At 43.1% G+C, this 23,603-nt stretch overlaps 1 protein-coding gene across 2 annotated transcripts in view; it reads left to right on the top strand.

Moving 5' to 3' along the window:
* The first annotated feature begins 20,509 nt into the window (after window positions 1-20,509).
* LOC117271950 (ephrin type-A receptor 3) overlaps window positions 20,510-23,603 on the top strand; it is a 117,163-nt gene continuing 114,069 nt past the window's right edge. For both annotated transcript variants that reach the window (XM_033650532.2, XM_033650533.2), the window contains exon 1: window positions 20,510-20,713. In XM_033650532.2, the coding sequence (XP_033506423.1) occupies window positions 20,596-20,713 (118 nt within the window). In that variant the 5' untranslated portion in view covers window positions 20,510-20,595. The remainder of the gene's footprint in view (window positions 20,714-23,603) is intronic.

Raw genomic sequence — 23,603 nt, 5'->3', positions numbered from 1 at the left:
GAAACCTAACCCCAACAAACTGGTAACAGCTATTGAATGAGCTTGTAATAGCATTTAGAACCTAATAGGTGTAGCAGGCCCCTATCGAACTATATCTATACCATAACTATAAATAACAGACGTTTAATGGGCTGAAAATGTTCTAACTGGGCGCTGAAAAGGGTACCAGCTTAAGCCACAGAGGTCAGCGGCCTTTTAGTCCTCCTGCAGAATCAAGCTCTCAGCAACCAGGACCAAAGCTCAGGTGACCTGCAGCTTCTACAGTGAGACAGCAGCTTGAAGGAGATGCCTGCAGGGAGGCTTTATCATTCCTTGTTCACACAAGTGATGAAGCAAGTGTTTCTGTGAGATGGAAACATTCCAACGTCGCCAAGACCTGGTGCACAACCCACACAGAGCCACTGATGTCCTCGCAGTCTTTCCAAGATTTTTGGATGTGAGAGGAGCAGTGAGTTCCAGAATAAATTATTAACATTTAAAGTTCTATTAGTTGATAAGTTTTTAAAACAGGCCTTAGATTCACTTTTTGCACAGGATCTTATCACATAATCTTTGTATGTTTTGTGTATTTGTATTTACAGGTGAATCAAGACCTACTGCTGATGTATGGTGCCGAATGACAGGAGGGATAGGCACTGAAGGGGGGAAACACTTTCTAGTAAGCAATCATACAACCCAATCACCAGAATAAATGTTGGCCTGTAAATTCCTGCAGACCATGGACATGTAACATTTGTATGTTATTATGTAACGGACATTTTGAAACTATATTTCTGCAACCCTGTGGTTAACCCGTGGTTATGTTTAGGCACAAAAACAACAAGGTTATGGTTAGGAAGCGATCACGTTTTGAACATACATGACACACTAGATTCCCTCCGCTATTGATGTGATGTGTGCCCACCTGGTGGTCTGGCGTCCTCTACTGCCCTCAATGGCAATGTCAATTTTATCATTCCTGCCAGAATTACTGCTAGACTACCGCATGGTGTCAGGGGAAGAGGTGTGGGTCATCGTAACCTCTGCTCACTGACATGCACACAGTTGCAAAGACTCTGTGATACAAGCAACACTCCTTCTGAACAATCTACAGGGTTAGATCCCACCCCAGCACTCCTAAACAACCCACATACTTTTAAAGAAAGGAAAGGCCTAGGACTAATTCATTTAAACATTCGAAGTGTCCTCCAGCATCACAAATTAGATCATATCAAAATACTTGTCTCACAGACTGATCCTGATATTTTCTTCTCTTAAAATACCTGGTTTTGGTGCTACAAATGCTGCTGGAAATGGCATCAATGTCGCACAAAAAACTACAGATTCTTTTGTGTGTTTCATCGTAGGTCTTGGAAAATGGTCTGCAGTGATCAGCTTGGCAGCCAGTGTCACGCCATACACCACCCCCTCCATGTCCCCATGACAAAGTCAGCTCATATACACGTTATCAGAACTACAGTACAGGCCAAAAGTTTGGACACACCTTCTCATTCAATGCGTTTTCTTTATTTTCATGACTATTTACATTGTAGATTCTCACTGAAGGCATCAAAACTATGAATGAACACATGTGGAGTTATGTACTTAACAAAAAAAGGTGAAATAACTGAAAACATGTTTTATATTCTAGTTTCTTCAAAATAGCCACCCTTTGCTCTGATTACTGCTTTGCACACTCTTGGCATTCTCTCGATGAGCTTAATAATCAGTAATCAGAGCAAAGGGTGGCTATTTTGAAGAAACTAGAATATAAAACATGTTTTCAGTTATTTCACCTTTTTTTGTTAAGTACATAACTCCACATGTTCATTCATAGTTTTGATGCCTTCAGTGAGAATCTACAATGTAAATAGTCATGAAAATAAAGAAAACGCATTGAATGAGAAGGTGCGTCCAAACTTTTGGCCTGTACTGTATGTCCTTTAGAAACGTTGATATGATACTTACAAACGTACGAAACATACAATGTAACGTATCCATGGTTTGCAGCAACATTTAACATGAACGTTTTCTTCTGGCAACTGGGCTGAATCATGACATGCTTTCATCAAACGTTTTTACCCCACTCCCATGAAATGGTCTCTTTACTGTCTCGTTGTGATATTTTGTGCTCCATGCTGCAGCATTGATGACCACCTTAGGGGAGGAGAGGGTCAGACGCTGTATTTCATCCAGCCCATTTATATCATTGAGGGTAATGAAATACAGTTCAACAGCACCACAAACTGCAGCCTCCAAAATGATCATAAAGTTGAATCAACACATCTCTCAAACGGTCTCACCAAAAGCTGAATATTATAACCTTCATGATGGACTGTAGTATTAGACTATATTAGTTTGATCTTGGTGTGCCTTATCATCTGGAAACTGAGTTAAGTCTTTCTACTCTTCTCTATTTTTACATATGGAAAATTCTGATCTACATATGCTGATATATTCATTATTTTACATTTTCTCCCCTCCCACAGATGAGAGAGAAAATTACATTACTGTGTACTGTCAGAGTCCACAATGATAATCTCTTTAATTTTAGCATCCCCTCTTCCCACACAACCGTCTGCCCCTATGTACTTTCAGTCTCCTTTGTAAGCATTCATACTGATGCACTAGATGGCGTACTTCCCCTGCAGTGAGTGAATGGGGAGCTGTGAGCTTGACAGCCTCTGAGAGAGTCATCCAAATTTAGCCCAGCAGTCTAAGGTGGCAAAAATACAACTACAGCAACCCCTAGGCTATAGCTGACATTATTCAGCTCTTCGTGGCAATACAGTAAGTTGTGAGGCTAAAGAGATAAAATGTCAGCTGGCCTTGAATAATTTACACTTCCCATCCTTGACACTACAGTGCTTAAATAAAGACTGGTAGTTTGATATTGCACTTTAAAAAAAAAAAAGGAAGAGTGTCTTGACGGGCAGATGATGAATCCACTGATTGATTTTTGTGTCTGGTCGTCAGTCATTTGTCTCCCTTTGGTGGTGGCGATTCAGATGAGTCTGTGCATGAGAAATATTAATAGAGGAGGATCAAAGCGCATGTGTCCCTTTTAGACCACCAAACTCATTCATGACTCAACTGCAGCAAGGTCTCTCTTCATCTCTCTCGTTATTTGTCTGCTTTGATCATACAGTCCATTCAGTCCATATCTCGCCCTCTTGCTTCTGTCTTTTAGCGGGCATGCGGTAGCTCTCTGTTTATCAAGCACATGTCCATGATTGCCCTTTTCATCCCCACCACCACCATTTTTTTGTCTTTCTGCCCACGTAGACCCCCCACCCTTGGAAACATTCTGCCTAAAGCTCTCTCTTCCCCCTGTGACACCCCGCCAATCGTTACTTTGTTGGGTTAAGCAGGGTCATATCAAAGCCTTAATGCCTAAATATGTGTGTGTGTGTGTGTGCATGAGAGAGCACGGTCCCTCCTGCTTGAGCTAGATTATTCTAAGTTCCTGACCTCTGGGTGGTGAGAGGGGCCCATGTTTGGAAACACAGGCACTTGTCTTTGTCTCCTGAGCCCGGCGGGGGAGCTCGACCAGGGGCCTCTCTTGTTGGGGGAGTCCACGGACACACTCGGACTGTCCTGGGGCTGGCGGTCTGTCCTCTGATCCTCGCCACTGCCATCTTTATATTAATATGCCGTGAATAAGCAGACAGCTGGTTGGGCAGGCAAACACTCCCAGGGCACACACACCCTCAAACACACACACTCATACAACAACAGGATGAGTTTGGCTTGCAAGCGAAAACATTGATCCTGAGTCCCCTCACTGTGAGTCAATCTGGCCCCAATAGCCATTCAAGTGTATCTGCTTGATCTGATGTTTCCCGATAAGAGAGATTCCTCCCAGGGTGTGTGTACGTGTGAGAGGGAGTGCGTGTATGTGAGAGAGATATTGATTGCTGAATGACATGGCACTATAGATCCCAAGCAGCTGCTAAGTGTTTAAATGAGGCCTATAGCATATCATTAAATCTCTTTGATAATGTCAAAGGAAACTCTGGTAAAGTGTTTTCCCTTTTTCGTCCTCCAAAGTGCGTGCATCGCATCGCAGGTTTCATCCTGTGCTCGGCTTTCATACTGTAAATGCATCCATGCAAAGGTCAGAGGTTGGTAGGCCAGAGGTAAGGAAGCCTTCTAATTGAGGACCATCGGATCGATCGCCCTCTGTCTGATTGGGGGACAGTGGCCTCGACCTTGTAGGTGCAGAGGCCCAGTGCACTTTGAACTCTGCATTAGTTTCCTACATTTAATTGAAGACCAGCACAAACAAACAAGAAATAAGTCAAAGCTGGCTTCAAATTCTGCCCTCAGTTCTCTCAAAGGCTCTGTGTTGGTGAGCCGGGGTCTGTCTCTGCACAAGATCAATATGGTCATCTTCCAATTCGCTCTTTGCTTCTGAAGTTTTTCCTCTAAAACAATTTTTGGACAGAAGCATCCACCGATTTTAGATGAGGGCTCTGCAGGGTGCAGTGTCTTTAACAAAGACTGCATTCTGTTGCACCCTGGGAAATGTAGGATCCAGATCCAATTTGGAGCTTGACCCACACTAGACTAAAGGCCCAGACACACCAAATCGACATCAAAGAACTAGTGGCGAGGACGGCCAACTGTGGCGCCTCATGTTGCTTTTGTCTCGGCCAAAAAGTTGCACTTGAACACACTGTAAAGACAACAGCCATTGGCCAACTAGCACATGCACTCTGTACCCTTGTAAGAATGAATAACTCTTCATACCAGCCACCCCATGTTAAAAGAACAAAGGGTATTTACCACACACAAGTGAACTATAAACAATTACAAACCGTTTCTGCAAGAGAGCTCAAAGGCTAAAAACAATCTTACCTAATATAACAAGTTTGTTTCAATCTCACACCCTCTTGACTTTCGGTGTTTGTTTACTCTCCTCACTTCTGTCTCTCTTTTTGTGCATTGAGCTGAACTGCCAATCCAACCTCAATTCAACATGTTGAACTGGCCAAAAAACAGCCTTAAAAGGCAAACTAGAGCCAACGGTGCAGGACACGTCGCAAAGACTAGAGTGACAAACACTCACAGATGGCCCGATATTGAACGATGGCGGACTGTTGGCTCGGTGTGTCGGGGATTTTTTTTCCTTATACTGTTGTTTGTCTCTCAACATTATGAAAGAGCAGTACTAAATTGCAGAGAAGCCCTCTAAGAATTCTTTTAGGAAAGCACTATTATAATTATAAAACAATGATTTCCCTTTTAGACAAGTGCTTTAGAAATTAAGTTTAAGATTATGATTATTGCCATTATAATAATCTTCATCACAGTTATTAGCACTGTCATTATATTGTAGCATGGAGTGCTGGATTAGTTCTTCAGCCTGTTTTACAGCAGCAAGGTTCTGGATCTGGATCTGGATCCAGGAATCTGAGTGTAGCAGCTCTGTGAGGTTAGCACAGCGGTGCTTTGAATGTAATGTCAGCATGTAATATGTTCACAATCAAAATGCTGACATGCTGACATTCAGCAAGTACAATGTTCACTATATGTTCACCCTTTTTAATGTGTTAGCATGCTAATGTTTGCTAATTAGCACTTAACACAAAGTACAACTGAGGCTGATGTGAATGTCATTAGTTTTGCAAGTAATCCTCACCCAGAAGGCGCCCCAGCTTGTTATCTCGCACCTGTACGTTACTACTACACCTCGCTCCTGGCTGGTGGGCCTGCAGGTGCCATCCAACCTCTGCAGCTCGAATGCAGCAGCCCAGCTGGTCTATCAAAGTTCTTCTACAATTCCCCAGCTCCTCACCCTGCACAGGCATCCTGTGGCTGTTTGAATTCGAATTTAAAAACGGGTACTTATGCATACGCTGCTGGTATGGCTCAGGTCCATACATCCAGGATGTACCAGCCATTTCAACATACTAAATTTTCTAGGCCACTTAGTCTGTAAGGTGTCTCGGTTTTGATTCATGTTCCTGTTCCAGTACACACACGAGGAAGAGACATGTTGAACGAGGTTTATTGAGAATACAAAAATGAATACAAAATCACAGGCCAAATACTTCCAAAACTACATCTCGTCCACCATCACCTCCATATGTGTTATTACAAACTTTAACACTGCAATACATGGTCAAAAACGTATTACGATGCAAACCAAAACAGACTTCCTGTCGTCTTTACTTACGATGCTGTCCACAATCTCTTTTCTCTTGCACACTAAACTGTTTTACGGCACCATACCTGTCGTCAATAACTTATGCCTGTATTCTGACACAGAAACAAAGTAAATATAAACATAATCTTAGCATAGTCCGCTACACTGGACACTGTTGTGCAAACTTAAATAACAGCAGAACCTATACAATATGTCATATCAACACAGACATTTTTACGAATATTAATATGTGCTCAAGTGGCTCTTACACAGGACATGGTCAAACTACACACTGCAGCTTGTCCACTGTGCGCTGCTACTGCCAACCAGCTTGCTACTTCCCGACTACAAATTGGGCCCAGCTATCGCTAAACAAAATCACAACTGTTTGCTGCTCTGGCTCCACAATGGTGGAACGAACTCCCCAGCAGAAGACAACAGCAGGAGCTCAATATATCTTCTGTCGCAGACTGAAAACTCATCTGTTCAGACTGCACCTTGGCCCATAAAATATAAAATATCTCTACTTCTTATTGTTTCCAAATATAGCACTTGGTCAGCATATTTGCTGAAGATTTACTTGAAAGATTCCTGCAGTTTTTGAGCTGCATCCATATGGCTGAATACACTTAAGTTGCTGTGGAAAGTGATAGACCAACACTGCCATCCCTGGAGCCATGTCCTGCTGCTAACATGACTAAAAACATACAAGTTAGGTAACATAGCGACTGAAAATTGCCCGTCATGGTGAATATGTGCTGCTCTGTAGATGCTGTACCCTGCCTCTTATGCCTCTTATAGTTTTTATTTGTTTTTTTTAAAGCATTATTCGTCTTTATTTAATATATGAAAGTAGAGAGCTGACAGATAACGAGTGGAAGGAGACACACACTGCCACCATGTCACTGGGTAGATTATTTTTTTACACACCTACAAGTGCAGCATTTTGAAAAGAAAATTATTTTTTAATCAGTGGCTTCTTTCAAGTGCCGAAAATCATCTTAGCTGTATGCAGGTCTTTCAAAAAGCCAGAGATGATTCCATGAACCCTATGAAACTGTGATTAAGTTTGCCATTTTACTGGGTGGTCTAGATGATATCTCTGTATTGATGCAGCATGTCAGCGCTGAAAAGCATCAACCTTCCACTTCATACAACTCTAATGTGACTGTAGTAATTCCAGATGAAACAAGGCCACCACAGTGCCACCATGACTGAGTGGAAAGTCTTTTTGCTCCATTCACTTTGATCATACTTTTTTTTATACATATTTGTATAGAGGAGCTTATGAGCACACACGCAGAGACACACATACACTTCCAGATGGCGGAGGTGCTGCGGTTGTGAGCGGCGTTACCACAGGTAATGCGATCATGGCGTAGAAGGAATGATGTGTTTATATCATCAAGAGTGAGACAGGATGGAGGGAGGATGGAGAGCAGCGAAGGGGAGGGGAGGACAAACATGTCGTTGAAAAGGGGATTTAAAGGAGGTGAAGTGAGAGGGTGTAAAAGGAACAGGAACGTACACAGCAGGGGGAGCGATAATAAAGTATGAAAACTGATGATAAACGACGAGGAAGAGGGGAGAAGACAGAGAGGGAGAAGGGAGTCTGCCTGTCAATCAGATTATGAACCAATCATTTGAGAGAGGATTGCTTTGACCTGAAACCTGCCGGATCACATTCACACACACACACATTCACAGATGCACTCAGTATCGTTTCCACACAGTTGCATGGAGATAAATGTGTCTCGCTTGCATCCAGTCTGGTGTTAAGTGCACGTATTAGGGCATATCAGCATTCATGTATGTGCTACCCGCGTGTGTATGTGTGTGTCTAAGTGTAAGTAAGTGAATGAGTAATGAGTGAGTGATGGATGGACGATAATGCACATTTACCCTCTCTCACGAGGGCTCGAAGTGCTTAGATGTCTAGCCCGTCTCACACATACACACTCACACACACAGAGTTGTGTCTGATAAGACAACTTCCCTCTTATTCATTGTATAGCATGCATAAATCTCTTCCCTGCTCCTCGTCCTTCTTTTATGTTTACCTCTCGCTGCATTTATCTCCCTCTGTATGCCTTATCTTGGACCTTTGCTTCTCTCCCTCTATCCGTCTCTCTCACCCTTGCTGTCTGTCTCTTCGTAATGGAGCTAATTTGTTTAGCACACAAAGAGTGTCCGTCCATTAGCGCGGGCCTGTCCGTGCCAAGAGAGATGGTGACAAATCACACCAACATGTGTATCTGCTCTGTGTACATAATTGTGTTTGTGTGTGTGAAGGGAAGGTGAATGCAGAATCCACACTTCCTGGGAAAAGTGTTTATTTACAGTTGAGAAATACTTTAACTTTAAAATCAAATGTGACGTAATGTTGAAAGGGTCCCTGCAGCTTTCAGCCACTTTGAGCTCACTGTTTTGGTTTGCAAGACTCCAACTGATTTTTGCCAATAGACAGACTTCCTCCACTCCCGCACTTCACTTTATTGAATTAAGTGAGCACATCAGGAAATTCGGCTACTTTCGAGTTACCTGTAAATGCAATTATTTTCTGTAGCCAGCTACTTTTACTACTTTCTGCCCTTCAGCAGACCAAAGTGACTTAATGCAAACCTTTAGCCTGCCTCTTGGTGACAAATGTTATCTGTGGCCAAGCCTCAGCCTTTTTCCTGACATGGGCACAACTTCTAATGTTATGTTATGTTATGTTATGTTATCCTATCCTATCTTATGTTATCTCATCACATCACATCACATCACATCTCGTCATCACATCACGTCACATGTCATCTCATCACATGTCATCACATCACATCTCATCTCATCACATCACGTCATCACATCACGTCATCACATCACGTGTCATCTCATTACGTCATCACATCACATCTCGTCTCATCTCATCACATGTCATCACATGTCATCTCATATCATCACATCTCATCACGTCATCACATGTCATCTCATCTCATCACGTCATCACATGTCATCTCATCTCATCACATCACATCACATCTCATTTCATCACATCACATCACATCACATCACATCACATCTTTAGCCCTTTTCACCCTAGGAGACTGATATTTGGCATGGAAGTCAACTGTGTGTTCATGTGTAAGTGCGGGATTTATTTATTTACTTCTACATCCAATTGAGGCTGTGCTGACAAACAGCCTACGATGTACCCTATGCCGTAGCCTGATATGCACCTCTGTAGGAATGTAACTACAGAGCTCCTGCCTATTTTTGTAAGCTGAAACCACTTCCCTCAGTGGAAACAAAGCTTTTACTTACTTTAATTTCGCAGATAAGAAAGCATATATTGTGAAGACAGTTAAGCCTCCACTAAAATTGCATTTTATGTCTTGTGTGTGATTTATCCTGGCTTCATATCAGCAGAGGAAATCTCCGCTAGTTACTAGACAATTTATACAATGTAAAATGCCATAGGCTTGTGCTAATAACGTTAGTATGTTATATATGTTTGGAAAATGTGTTTAGTATGAGACTGTTGTTTTGTCAGTGAACCTTGTGAGTTGTAATGGAGCCAAATTTTGTAACATTACCTTTGTTAAATGTTGCTGTTGTCCCTGGTTTCATATGAGCAGAAGGAAAGTCCACTAGCCGCTAGGCTTATTTATACAATGTAAAATGCCATAGGCTTGTGCTAAAAACATTAGCATGTTGTATTTGTGGGGAAAATGTGTCCAGATAAACACAAGTGCTTTGTCTGTGAATGCTGCGAGTTATAGTGAAGCTGATTTGTGTACTTGTGTTTGAAATTGTGTCTATTGTGCCATGTTTAATGTGTGTTTAATGTGTGTTTTGAATCAACTAAATTTTACAGCACTTCACAGAAAACCTGCCACCAACTAGTGTTTTGGAGGTGTAACTGCAGAGTGACAGACACGCCACCGCACAGGTATAAATGCTCACAGCGCGTAGGCTCCGGCGTAGGCTCTACATAGAGCTGATACACAAGCATAAATCCCGCTTAAAGGTGTGTGTTTGTGTTCATGCCAACTGCATGGCATGAATGTATGCCTGTATGGGGTTGCAATTACTGTAAATTTGTGCTTGTTATTCTATGTGTAGGTATGAGAGAGACGAGAAAGTGGAATCCAAAGAAATCAGAGAAACGTAGAACTTTCACCTAAAATCAGTTGAACACAGATTAACTTTAACGCAAATGATCTGTTTAACCCCCATGTGTATCTCCATGACATCACTAATAAAACCTGACCTTTTGTAATCTATGTCCAAATTAAGTGCTTCTTTCACAAATTTACTACTCCCGAAAGACACTAGTAAGCCTTGTAAGAAGTGAATTGGCATGTTGGACACTCATGAACCATTAGTCACTACTCAGGCGAAGAGTCATTCAATGGTAATAAATAATATAGTCTATAAAATCCAAAGCACTGCACTGAGAGAAAGTGGTGTACATGCCGTGGACAGTACCTTTTGCTGCAGTGTAACATTGTCAGAAAACGATTTCACATTCGGAATTTGACAAAATAACATAAGTAATAACGAAGCACCACTCCAGTGTTCATTTGGGTAAAACAAGAAGCTTTTTTTACAGCTGACTTTTTGACTGCAGCAGGATAACCAAAGAAAATTTGGTTCTCATTCAGTGAAAGACTGATTGAATTATTTAAGCTGTCTCACTCCTCTATCCATGTCCTGCATAGTTTCAGACACTACTGGACCAAGGATCAACTGTCACTGAGGCATCAGCAGCTACAAGTCCTAATAAGACTGGACACCTGATGACGGCAGGTCTATGTGATCCATATGTGTGACAGCGAAGCCCGTGTCCCTTTTCATATTCTCCTTGATCTCAGCCAGCCTATCGATATAAGGCACCAGGCAAGCAGGGAGTGATTGAGCTCTGAGTTGGGCATCTCTCCCTTCTCTCTCTGCCAACAGACTGTCACTGTTTGGGCAAACTCCAATTCGTCATGATGACTCCATCCTTCCTTTTATCCATCAATCCATCCCTCTCTCTTTTAACGGCTTTGATGTGATGTGACACTGGCTGCAGCAAATAACATAAATGTGCCAGCCTGCTCCCATTTGTATTTATTACATTCAAGATAATTTCATGTGGAGCACAAAGATAGATATTTTTTGTGTTCAATGGGGAAAAATGTTTTGCAAATCACCTTGTTTTGTTTCTAGATGTTCAAATTGTTGCTCATGTCACCTCCAGTTGGTGAATCTACAACCAGTCCCCAGAAATAATGTTGGCACTGAAGGTTTTTGCATTCCCTGGATATGTTACATTTCTACGTTATTAGGAAATGGATATGTTGAAGCTTTAGCTTTCAACGATGGTGTTGTTGATGAGTAGTTAGGTTTAGGCACAAAAAACACTTGGTTATATTTAAGAAAAGATCATGTTTGGGCTTAAAAAACATTTTGGTTTTCCTGGCAGCAGGAAAAAACAACCACTTTTCATGCCAGTATCCTTTGATAAGCTTGGTCCAATAATGCTCCACAGGAAATGTGGTAAAAATTGGCGCTATGGTCTCAGAGATGTCAAAAATGTGTTTTTCAAAAAACTGAAGAACACATGGCGCGATTTCAAATGATTTTACACATGTAGTTCAGCATTATTATTAAATATATTCTGCGAGTTTTGTTATGATTAGATGAAAAATACAGTTTTTCTGGTCTGATCAATGTAATGCCAATGAATGAATGAATGAATGAATGAATGAATGAATGAATGAATAAATGCCTTTATTGTCATTGCATATTCACATACAATGAAATTTGCCAGGCCTATTTTTTGCATTCACAGCACCCCCTAGTGGTTGATCAAGATGAAACTTTGAGGGTATGTTTCTGGTACTTGTGTGGACATGTCTTGCAAGTATTGTGATGATGGGCCCAATAGTTGTGGAATTAGGTCAATAGGTCTTTCGTCAATATCTTCAAACTATAAAACAATATCAACAAGCTTCAGACAACCTTTCATGAGCTTTGTCCAGTTACGATCCACAGAAATTTGGTACAGTTAGAATTGAAGGTTTAGGAGAAGATGGCAAAAATGTGTTTCTTCAACCACTTTTCATGCCACTATCCCCAGAGGAAACACAGCGATGGGTCACCAAAAAACACCCATGTTTGGGGGTTAAAAAGCCGCTGGAAACACAGCAATGACTCGCTAAAAATCAACTGGATTTGCTGCTCTTGATCAGTTATCGGCAGTTGTTGTAGCTTGGCAGGCATTTCATCTAGGTGTCACGGCATCCATCCACCTCCCGATGACAAAGTCAGCTCATATACTATGTCTCTTTAGAAAGGTTGCTATAATATATATGAATCATACTGCATCCATGGGTTGCAGAAATGTACAATATTTTCTTTGAGCCACTGGGCTGGAATATGCATGTTTTCTCATCATCAGCTAGTAGGTCAGCTCCTGCAGGAATGTGATACAGGAAGGCAAGGTCAGTTTTCATTGATTGTTAAATCATTGCTCTGTTTGAGAAGGACACGACTGAGACGGTAAGACACTGACTGCTCTTCCCCCAGCAGACTTACGGTAAACATCCTTCTCCGGGCTCAGCTATATGCCAGCCAGGCAACATTCACTTTGCCTTTGAGTCAGCAGTTAGTCTGTGTGTTTGTGTGTGTGTGCGTGTGTGTGTGTGTGTGTGTGTGTGTGTGTACCCCCGATATTTGGTCTCTAGCAACCAGAAAATCAGGAGCACAAGGCCCAGATGAGAAGACACTTGGAACAGTTTGAATACGCTCCTCTCTCAGCCTTTCTATCTGTCTGTCTGTTTGTTTGCCTCTCAGTCTACATGACTGGTATCACTCTCAAGGAGATCCTCCCACTCTTTCTTGCTCTCTTTTTGTGGGTAGAGTTGGCAGAGACTGGCAGAATTTCCCTCCCTGAATAGCTGTTTTTATCGCTCTCTCCCTCCCTCCGTCCCTCCATCTCTTCCTCCCTCTATCTCTCTGGCTGAATGGCTGTCTGGACTGAGCTAAAGGGTTTTTTCTGGGGGGCTCCAGAGACCTGATGTTGAGATATTTTTTTGCACACTATCTGTGAGCTTATATGTTTAAGGATTGGCGGCCACAGTAAAAATCGCAACCTCGGTCCTGGCAGTATAGCACCCTGAGCTGTATACTGCACCTCAAAATTAAGTAAGCTACAGAGTATAGGTTTAGGATGATTTTGTTTTTGCAGATAGGAGCCTTGAAGACTACAGGGTGGGGGATGCTGAAGGGGCTCCCGGGCCTGCGTATGCAACCGAGACAGGGAGACAGACGGGGGCAGGGAGGGCTTTGTGCACCCGCCCTTTCCCACACTCCCTTTCACCTTTTGTTGTATGGCAGCACCAGGGCTCTCTGACATGACGAATCGCTCTGCCTGCTTAACTGAGACGGCAGTGGTAGGAAAGTAAGAGTGGAGTGAGGAGGGATGATGTGTGTGTGTGTGTGTGTGTGTGTGTGTGTGTGTGTGTGTGTGCAGTCTTGTCCTTTAATCTTCATGCCTGAAACTTTCTCCGCTTCCCTTTCCCTGTCCTGCGTCCCTGCTCCAGACCGAGCAGAGGAGTCGAGCTCTAGATGCTTCGAGCTCTAGATGGTCAGACTCCACAGCTGATGAGTCAGACACAGGCGCACACACACACATTTGCGCACATCCTCATATACACACTAATTCCTCTGCCCAAATGCCAGCACCAAGCTGTTGCCCATAAAGCGTTCAGGCTGTCACAATAGAGACATTACCACATGAGTGAGTGGCTCTGAATAGGGCTAAGGGTGTGTGTGTATATAGAGTGCGGCGGTTACGGGGGGAGTTCCTGGCAAGGCAGACGACCCTGTCATCACCTCTGCCCCTTGTCAAACAAGCGATCGCCGCCACTGCCACATGCATGTGGCGCACACTCTTGCACACACTCCTGCTATGCTGCGCTTATCCAAGTTTCATCTCCACTTTGTTACAGTTCTTTATTTTCTCAGACAGCAGCAAAATGTGTGTGTGTGTTTAAGGGAGGGGGAGAGACAGGAGCAGGGTGGCTGGTTAGCTGACTAAAGGCAGATAAAGTGAATAGCTGACCCATCCAGGCTGAGCAGGGTGAGGGGTGAGTATCCAGAGGTCGAAAGAGGAGGGAAAACGAATGAAAGAAGAAGTCTTTTTAAATTGAATGAAAGAGCTGGGAAGAGATCAGCGCTTCCTCCTGGAAATAAATTCTGTAAGCTTGAGTCAGGAGAGCGCAGACAGAGTTATGTGCGTAAAAGCGTAGGGAAACACATGACATATTTCAAATGTTTGTTGTAGGCTACTGTCGCTCAGCTCTGTCAGCGAATTGTCACTGCATGCGTCTGCGTGCGGGTGTGCAGCCTTGAAATGTCATTGTGCAAAAGCGGTGTTTTGCACTGGCGAGATCACTCTTCCACGAGGCATGCAGGACGTGCGCGTCCGGGTGCACGCGTGTGTGTGCGGTAGAGGGAGTGACAAGGGTTTAAGGGGCCGTGTCACGCTGTCACTGCTGGAATGCATGACAGGGATGTTTTGTCACCGTGCGGATGAATGCAGCGTCATGGCAGCAGAAGAAGAAGAAGGAGGAGAAGGAGAAGAAAGGAAAAAAGGAGGAAGGAGTGAGAGGAGGGAGGAGTAGAAAAAGGGACTAGTATCTTTTTTTCCTTCTCCCCACACTCAATGAGGAAATTAGGTCATCCAAGTAAAGCCATTGCAGGGAACAAATCATCATCATAATTGGACCCTTAACAAATCTGTGGAGGTGGCTGCTTCACACACACACACTCACACACAAGAAAAAAATAACACAAAAGCCGACACACACACACACTCCCACAGCAGCGCACATGGCCGGGAGGGGGTAAAACAGAATTTCAGCATAAATCAGCGTATGTTTGACAGTTTTATAGCTCTTTCAGGAGCCTCATTTGGGACAGAAGCGTGATAGAAGAACGTTACTCGTGGTAAATATAATTGTGGTCATGATCCTTCCATAAATCATGGCAGGGTTACATCACATTTGCCTGCAAGCTGCAGGGAAAATATCCCAGTACATCAGGTGACCTGTGGGATCTCTTTACCCCATTCTTTCAGCCGTGCTGAGCATTCACAGCAAGCCGAATGGCAAATTAGATATGAAAATAGGTTCTAATTTCACCCAATTTATATTCAAAACCTCACACCAAAATGATAGCGGCCAAGAAACAGTCTCGCACATAACCACAATGTGTCATTTTTTACACCTGTTTTGTTTTTGTACAAATTAAACAAAAGATATATGTTAATTCGAGCGCTTTAGAGGTGCTGGTACAGTAGGCGGATTCTGTTACTATGGACAGAGCCAGGCTAGCTGTTTCCCAGTTTCCAAACTGCTACTATAACTGGCTGCTGGCAGTAGCATCATATTTACAACACAGACATGAGAGTAGTATCAATCTTCTCATCTAACATTTTCCACAATACTGATATATTCAATTAAGGATTTGACCTGCACTGGATTAAAGAGTGGTTTTAAAGAGAAAATTAAATTAATTTTTCCTTCTATCTACTGTTGCTAATAAGGACTAATTGGTAGAAATTAATCAGACACCTCAGTTAATTCTCAGCAAAATATTTGTCTTTTTTTCTTATGTGTCCATCAGAGTTGGGACCAAGTTATTGTTTTGCAAGTCACAAGTAAGTCCAAAGTCTTTGCACTCAAGTATCAAGTCAAGTCCTAGGTTAAGTCCAGAGTTAAATCCCATGTCCTGAGATTTGAGTTATGAGTCCTTATCGAATCATAATGCACTCTTCACAAAATATAATGCCACTTTAACAACAACACATTCTCACTCTGACCTCGTCACATATTGACGTTCGGTCACGGACCTTCCACGTCCAGATACCATGTGAAGGCTACCCTAGGTGCATTGGTTGTAGACATTCTGGGATGCCGTGTCAAGTTCTGCCTGTTGCATGCATTGTCTTCTTTCAAAATACACTTCTGTTTTTACAGGAAAATAACATTTACATACAGTTTCTTTCAAAATAAACGCACTACGTCAGTACAACATTGTGAATTAACGAACTAACGTACGTGGTTGGGTTTAGGCAAAAAGAACAGGGTTTGGCTTCATAATCTTACGGGACGCAAACACCGCTCTCCCGCCTTAACTTTCACGTTTCCCCCTGATACCGCAGAGTACCTTTAAACTATAACTGGCTGCGTATCACGCCGACGTTAAAGGATGGCTTTTTTCGTCAGTGTCTGACACTGAAAGTCACTGCGCAAGCGCCAGATTTTGATGAGTTTGAAGTGAGACCGGGTTGTTAACAACAGAAAAGTAATATATAATACAAATAATAATACAATATTTACAAAAACTATGACTGCTTATAGAATTTTGATATATTTGTTGAAACAAGTGCAACTAAACACAATCATTGAAAAACACATTGCACTTTCAAAGCATATAGCACTATTAACCAGTACCTCAACAAAATTAATTTATCTCTCTGTCCTGTCTTGTTGTATTTTACTCATCTCATATTGGAAAAATGACACTTTTTTAAATAAGATACCTTTTAATCTTTGGGCTTGGAGGAAAGCATCAAGCATTTTCAAGTCAGAAGGCACAAGTTCAAGTGAAGTCAGAAGTCACTGGTGTGAAAGTCAAGTTGCAGGTCATTCCTGAGTTCGTCAAGTCCTGTCTACAGTCATCAAATAGGTGACTTGAGTCTGACTTGAGTTCAAGTCACATGACTCAAGTCCACACCTCTGGTTTCTATGAACTCTGGTTTTCAGAGTAATGTCATATTTTGTGTTGACCTCAACTTACAGGTGGTAGTATTGTTTAAAACACAGAGAAGCTGAGGCCAGAGGTACGATATTCAGCATGTGAACATAACACACATGTACACACTCGAGCAGTTAAGCGTGAGAAGTAACACATCCCTCTTAAAGGCATTCTCTTCCGTCGGGGGCAGAGGGTTTCACCACATGAGCTCCGTTAGTAGGTGGTGTTAAAGAAGAGGAAGATTGAAAGGTTGACCTTGCACACTCTCAGCTCTTCCTCGCACATTTCACATGACAGGCTGCCTGCGTTATTTATTCATGTTTAAAGACAGTCTGCTCGATACCAACTGCAAGATTCACACACACACGCACACACAAACACACACCCATTCCTAGCACCCAAACTGCAGTCAAACACACATAACACAGACAGAATAAATCTCCATAAAGTGTTTGATTGGAATCTGTTGTGCATGTCAGTGTTGTCTACTGGTGGTAGCATCTGCAGGAACCATATCAACAACTGGGCAAAGACAGAGCGAGGCAAGCCTGAGCTGACACTGATTCAGTAATTGCCATGTGCCCATGTTGCTTATCAAAATAATTGACAGTATTTTCTACAGTGAGATGGAAGTGTTTATCCTGGTGGTGCTATCCAGACAATACTGTAGATTCCAACAAGTGTGGATCGGTAATGAGATGGTTGGGCTTTGTTAAGGTTTGTTCTTCCCAAAAATGTGGTTCTGGGTAAATCTACTGCATGGCCATTGTCCATTTAAAGCATCTATCTATCTAACTTTTGGTCCATATAGGTGAGTCTTATTGTCATAACTATGATAAAATCATGACTAAATTTGCTTCTCATGCCGACTTTTCAAGCAATTTCACTGTCGCAGATAAATTTCCATTGTCAGAGTAAAATCATCACCTCAGTTGGTGCGCTCTCCCGTGATCTCGATTGTTTGTTGTTAAGTGGTCATATAACTCAGTCCTATCTGTCTTAAGTCGGTCTTTCTCACCTTGATGTTCTGGAAAAAATCTAACTTTTAATATTATTGTAAGTTTTTAGTCTTGGCTCATGCAAACTGTGAAGTTCGATAACATGAACATGGTCAGCAACCAATAGCTGCATTCTCTCCAGCACAAAACAGGAAGCCACAAACCAGGAAGACAGTAAACATGGAGAGAACTCCGAGAAGCCGCAAGAAAGTTCTCGAGAAATGAAGCTCTTGTAAAAGTTCAGTCAGGAAGACAATACTTTTCACGCTCAGGCTGTAAGTTTCTTTCTCACTCTGCCATTCACTCCTTGCACGCATGCTTACTCACTATTTCTAGGTGTCATTGTTTGGGTCTGTCAATTGAGTCATCAGCTGATTCACAAGCAACCAGTGACACAACTTCACTGTCAGCCTATCATCTCACTGCTCCTCATTTGAAATAGGGTCCTTTCTCTGCCGTAGTTCTTTCTTGCTGCAGTCGTGTGCACCCTCCACCTCCCCATCACCACCTAGTCTTTACAGATTCATCAGCCTCATCTGCCTCATCGGCCATCAGCCTCGGAGTCAGCAGCCACCACCACCACACCAGTGTCTGAACTCCATGGGGGGATTTATCCTGCTGCCGCTTAGATGTCCCTCAGTCACAAAATATGTCCAAGTGCCAAAGACTTCTGTTAAATCTTAATCCGCACAAATCATTGGTTAATCTGTACACTCATGTTCTGTATTAAATATTATTAATATTAAAGATATTATTACAATATCTTTACTTCTTTTTTCTGTCTCTCCTGATTGAACTGTGGAAAAGGAGGAGAAACTGGTGGAGTTACAAAGTGAAACAGAACTCTGGGTTTAACTCAGCGTGTATCTGATCCACCAACCAGCACTTATTTTAGTGGGAAATCTTAATTTTTGAAACAGTTGTCCTCTCATTCCCATGGTCAACTTCTACTAAAATAGCTCAACCAACCAACAGAGGCTGGCAGTGAGTTGAGGCATCAAAATCCAAATTGTAAAGTTTGTACAGTTTATCTTTATGAATGCTGTCAACATGTGACGTCTTTTATCTTGCGCTTGCAAAGTTATCAGTTTTTGCGGACATATAAGGAATTGTTAACATGACGCATTTCTTGAAGGGTGTTTGGCGTTTTTTTTTTACCAGGAGCAGAATGGAAAAAAGTCTCAAGTGGAGGAGCAATTGTAGTCTTTCAAATGGTGACCCTGAAAGATGCCCAGTCTTTGCAAAATCTTTCAGTGTGTGACAAAGAAACTCTCACTATCTTTAGTTTTGAGAAGATGTCTGATTTTAGAAATTTAAAAGTGTTTTCAAGGTCTTTTCAAAGTCTTCTGGTGTAGAGTAGGCATAACTCTTTGTGACTGCATCCTTTTCACTGCTTCTGAAAGGAGGATGAGATGTGCACCTGTCACTGCTTGATCTCAAATGAGTTCAACATTAAATACAGTTGGGCAAAACAATAAATCAAAATACTTTTATGACACCTTTAAGAACACATTCTCACTCCGACCTCGGTCATGGACTTTCCATGTCCACATACGACGTGAAAGGCACCCTGGGTGCGTTGGTTGTTGATGTTCTGGGACACCGTGTCAGGTTCTGCCTGTTACATGCATTACACTTCTGTTTTCACAGGAAATTTAATGTTAAAGTACAGTCTCTTTCAAAATAAATGCACCAAATCGGTACAACACCCCAAACAGACGTTTTTTTTTTCCTCCAGTAACTAATGCACGTGGTTGGGTTTAGGAAAAAAGAACAGGGTTTGGCTTTATAATCTTACAGGACTAAAACACTGCTCTCTCAGGTGAAAGTTGGTGTTTGTTGGACCCATCCACCAACCCTCCTGCTAACGCCACTCGGACTTTCACCACCTTGACTTTAGTCCTTGTCCCGCCAGGCGGCGTTAAACTTTAACAGCAACCGGTTGCGTATCATGTTAACGTTAAAGGATGTCTTTCTGACACCGCAAGTCACTGCCCAAGCGCCGGATTTCCACGACTTCGGCTCCCTTTTCACTGCTTCACAAAGGGGAATGGGATGCACAGCTGTCATGGTTTGATCTCGGATGACTTTGCCATAAAATACAGCTGAGCAAAACAATAAATCAAAACACTTTTATGACACCTTTAAGCATCTCCACTGCAAAAGACGGGCTCCAATATTTTGAAAATGTACTTATAATCATCTCATCCCAATGAAAGGTTTGGTTTAGTTGTGGAATTATTGCCAGGTTTTAGGTTTGAAGCTCCATTGTGCATGGCTTCCAGTTTAGCCTTGGAAAAGAGAACAAAATTCTGACTATGCAATTGAAGCACTGACAGTTGATTGTGTTTATTTGGTTAGGGAATGGACAGTGAAAAATACACACATTGAAACTCAATATCAGGCTCATCCTCTGGTTCAGGTGGGTTATTTTTTACAGTGTAACCCAGTCTGACGAGTCTCCTAAGGCCTCTCTACCACCCCAGAGCCAGGCGGCTGATTGACAGGACTTGGCTGGCTGTGGACCCTCCTTCCCAGCGTCTCCTCCTCCCTCTCTCCCCTCCTGTCCTCTCTCCTCTGCTCTGCTCTCCCTCTCTCCTCAATCGCAGGGCTGCGCTCACCGACTCGACACCGCCAACAGGGATGCAGCGAGGGCGCAGCGCAGCCTGAAAAATGGCACCACCACGCGTCCTGTGGATCTATCCATCCCTTTTCCTCCTGTCCTCCCTGCTTCTGCTTTTTCACGCGTTGTCGCCGTGCCGAGCCTTACGGAATTACCCGGAGAATGAAGGTGGGTGCCCTGACGGGGTTGTGTGTCAGTGCGTGTATGTGTGTGTGTGTGTGTGTGTGTGTGTGTGTGTGTGTGTGAAGCTGAAAGTGGAGTGAGGGAGATGACTTGGGTTGTGCGCTGTGTTGGCGGATGGGGAGCCCCATCCCGCGGTTCCACTTGCCGGGGAAAGGAGCGGAGCGGAGCGGAGCGGCGGAGACTCCCGTTAAGTGCTCGGCTCGGTTATGAATGATGCATAAAGAAAAGCGGAGAGAGGGAGAAGGAGAGGGGGGGAAACTGTTCGTCACGTTTTTCTTTTCCGAGCACACTGACATTAAATTTGTATGACATATACACACAGGCAGCCCTGCCATGCTGAAGATAGAGAAGGCTGATGTAGACATTTTACTTTCTGACATCTCCTCACATTGTATTCATTCATATATAACTATATTCCTTGCATTAAACTAACCTAACTGAGAAAGATTACACCAAAACAACAGTGACATCTCCCTCCTCATTATAAATATCTTCATTATAAAGCACTGATAAATGTTTTTTTGCCTCCTGCTCCAGCCTCAGTCTGCAAATGAGGAGCAGCAATTACATTAAATTTGTCACACGCTGCTGCTGAGCCTCTCTCAGTTATTGTATTAACATCGATGCTCGGCCTGAAATTAGCCAATGCATTTACTCACTAACTACTCTTGACTGCTTGGTGGGCTGAAACACGGATGGGAGCTTGCTTGTTTAATGGGAAGTTGCACTAAGTGGAGATAAAAGAAGAGAGAGGCGGGTGTGCAGAAGTTATATGCACAGTAACTGCTTTATAAAGCTGTTGGAGGGTTATCTCAACTTTTTGTTTTTTTGCTGGCTGGCTGTCAGACAGTGTGACTGGAGATGATGCAGCTGTGACTTGATTGTCATTCTGTGAATTATTTTACTCAGTGTTTCCCAAAGCTCCAGTCAGTCCTGCTCTTCAGCCAAGGGCGTAGGTTTTGTTCCCACATTAGGAGGGATGCATGAAAAGGGAACTGGGGGTCCTCACCAGGAGATTTTGAACTTAAAACACTCTGCATGTTGATGTTTTTAATTTTGTCAAAACAAAACTCCTCTGTTAGTTTCATGTTTTTAACCACGGGGGAAAAGCGTCCCCGGCATCCCCCCAGTATCTACGCCTGCAGCTCAACAAAGCTCTCCATCCTTGTTATGAGCTGGATGATTTGCCTTCCATCAATATTTTTTCCTCTCACTCACTCTCTCACACACACACAGACTCCAGGCTTGGATTAAACACTCAACAATCACCTTGAACACACGCACACAATGACAGGGCGACGTTTGATGACATCTCTTGTCTCCGGCTGACTTAACAGTATAAGCGGCACGTACGTACATGCGGCTGAATGTATGTCACAGCCCCGTGGAGTTCACGTAGAACAAAGGCTCTGAAGGATAGATAGGGAGCAAGAGACGCACACACACAGACGCACAAGAGTGGAGGAGTGTTTTCACAGCGGGAGACAATGCATGTGAAGGCGACACTAACACACTGCTGAAATATTCATTGAAATGAGCATGAATGATGAAACCAACTGGAAGTCAAAGGAAACTCCTGTTGATTTAGATAAACGACCAGGGGCATCTGTGAGTTGCTGTGTGTGTCTGTGTGTGTGTGTGCGTTTGTGTGTGTGATGATGTCCAGCGTGAGAATTTTTGAGGTGACTGAAGGTTTTTCATCACTGATACACACTTTTCAAATAATCTGCCATGCAGCCCGCGTCTGATTCACTTTGTCTTTCATCCTGTGGTTATTTCTCTGTCCTGCTGTGTCAGACTATTGGCCTAATTGGCAACTATAAGCCCAATGCCCGACTTGTGTGTGTATATGTGGAGGGTGTGTGTCCATACCCCGATGGGAAAGTAATCCAATGAAGCCATTTTTGTCAGCCGCTCTGTGCCCTGCGTTTACCTTTTCGGCCTGCCAGTTTTCCTGCTGCGACTGCACACTTAGCTGAGGGATTGCTTTTCTTTGTGCCAGTGTGTGTGTGTGTGTGTGTGTGCCTTGTGTTTGTCTATGAGTGTGCATATTCTCCACCCACGTATCTCGGTAGTCATGTTATTCCAGGAAATCCTCCCTCTGAGTCTGTCGAGTAGAAGTGAGGCTGTCATAAAAAGGAGAGATAGAGCTCTCAAGGCTCAATTAAGAACACAGTCCCTTTGATAGAGCTGATAGTGTTAGCGGGAAAATAGTGTTAAACTGTCAACAAGCTTAGTTTACTACCGGAGCTATTGATCTGCTCCAAAATTGTTGGCATTTACAAGAGACTCAGTTGTGTGGGTGCACCGGCGGCACACGGTGCTTCCGGAGAATTGATGTTTGAAACTGCTGCAGACCGGGGGACATGTAGTGGGAAAGGGTCCATTCATACGTTGTTTTGATGAAGAGCGTCCTTTGAAGGTCTTTTGTCATCAACAGTAAGGGGAGGAAGAGGAATGGAGGAGTTGTTGTGCACCAGCAGAGGGAGCCCAACACACCCTCGGTCTGAACCCTGAGGGCATACTGATGTAACAGCAGGGTGGATGCTCACAGGTCTCTCACGGTTCCTTTTTGTCCTGCTGTCCTCAGCCGGTCTTCACTTTCCTTCTGCATTCCTTCTGACTCAGTGTCTGCTCCTTTTTTGTTGTTGTTTCCTTGCACCCACTTCTCCCTTTCTGCATCCTCCCGGTGGGGAACGGAGCAGACTATTTCTATTTTCGTGTCTTCCCCCTCTCTCTCTAAATATACCTCCTCAATCCTAGAAAACACAGGAGCATGACTGGGAGCCCCGCTCTTCCTTCCACTGCAAGTGTACGCTGATTAGCGTGTACTAATAGAGGTGGATAAATGATTTCATTCCAAATTCTGCCCGAA

This window comes from Epinephelus lanceolatus, chromosome 12, assembly GCF_041903045.1.
Source record: "Epinephelus lanceolatus isolate andai-2023 chromosome 12, ASM4190304v1, whole genome shotgun sequence".
Lineage (NCBI taxonomy): Eukaryota > Metazoa > Chordata > Actinopteri > Perciformes > Serranidae > Epinephelus > Epinephelus lanceolatus.
Note: the sequence above shows the minus strand (reverse complement) of the source record. Positions and strands in the feature narration are given on the sequence as shown.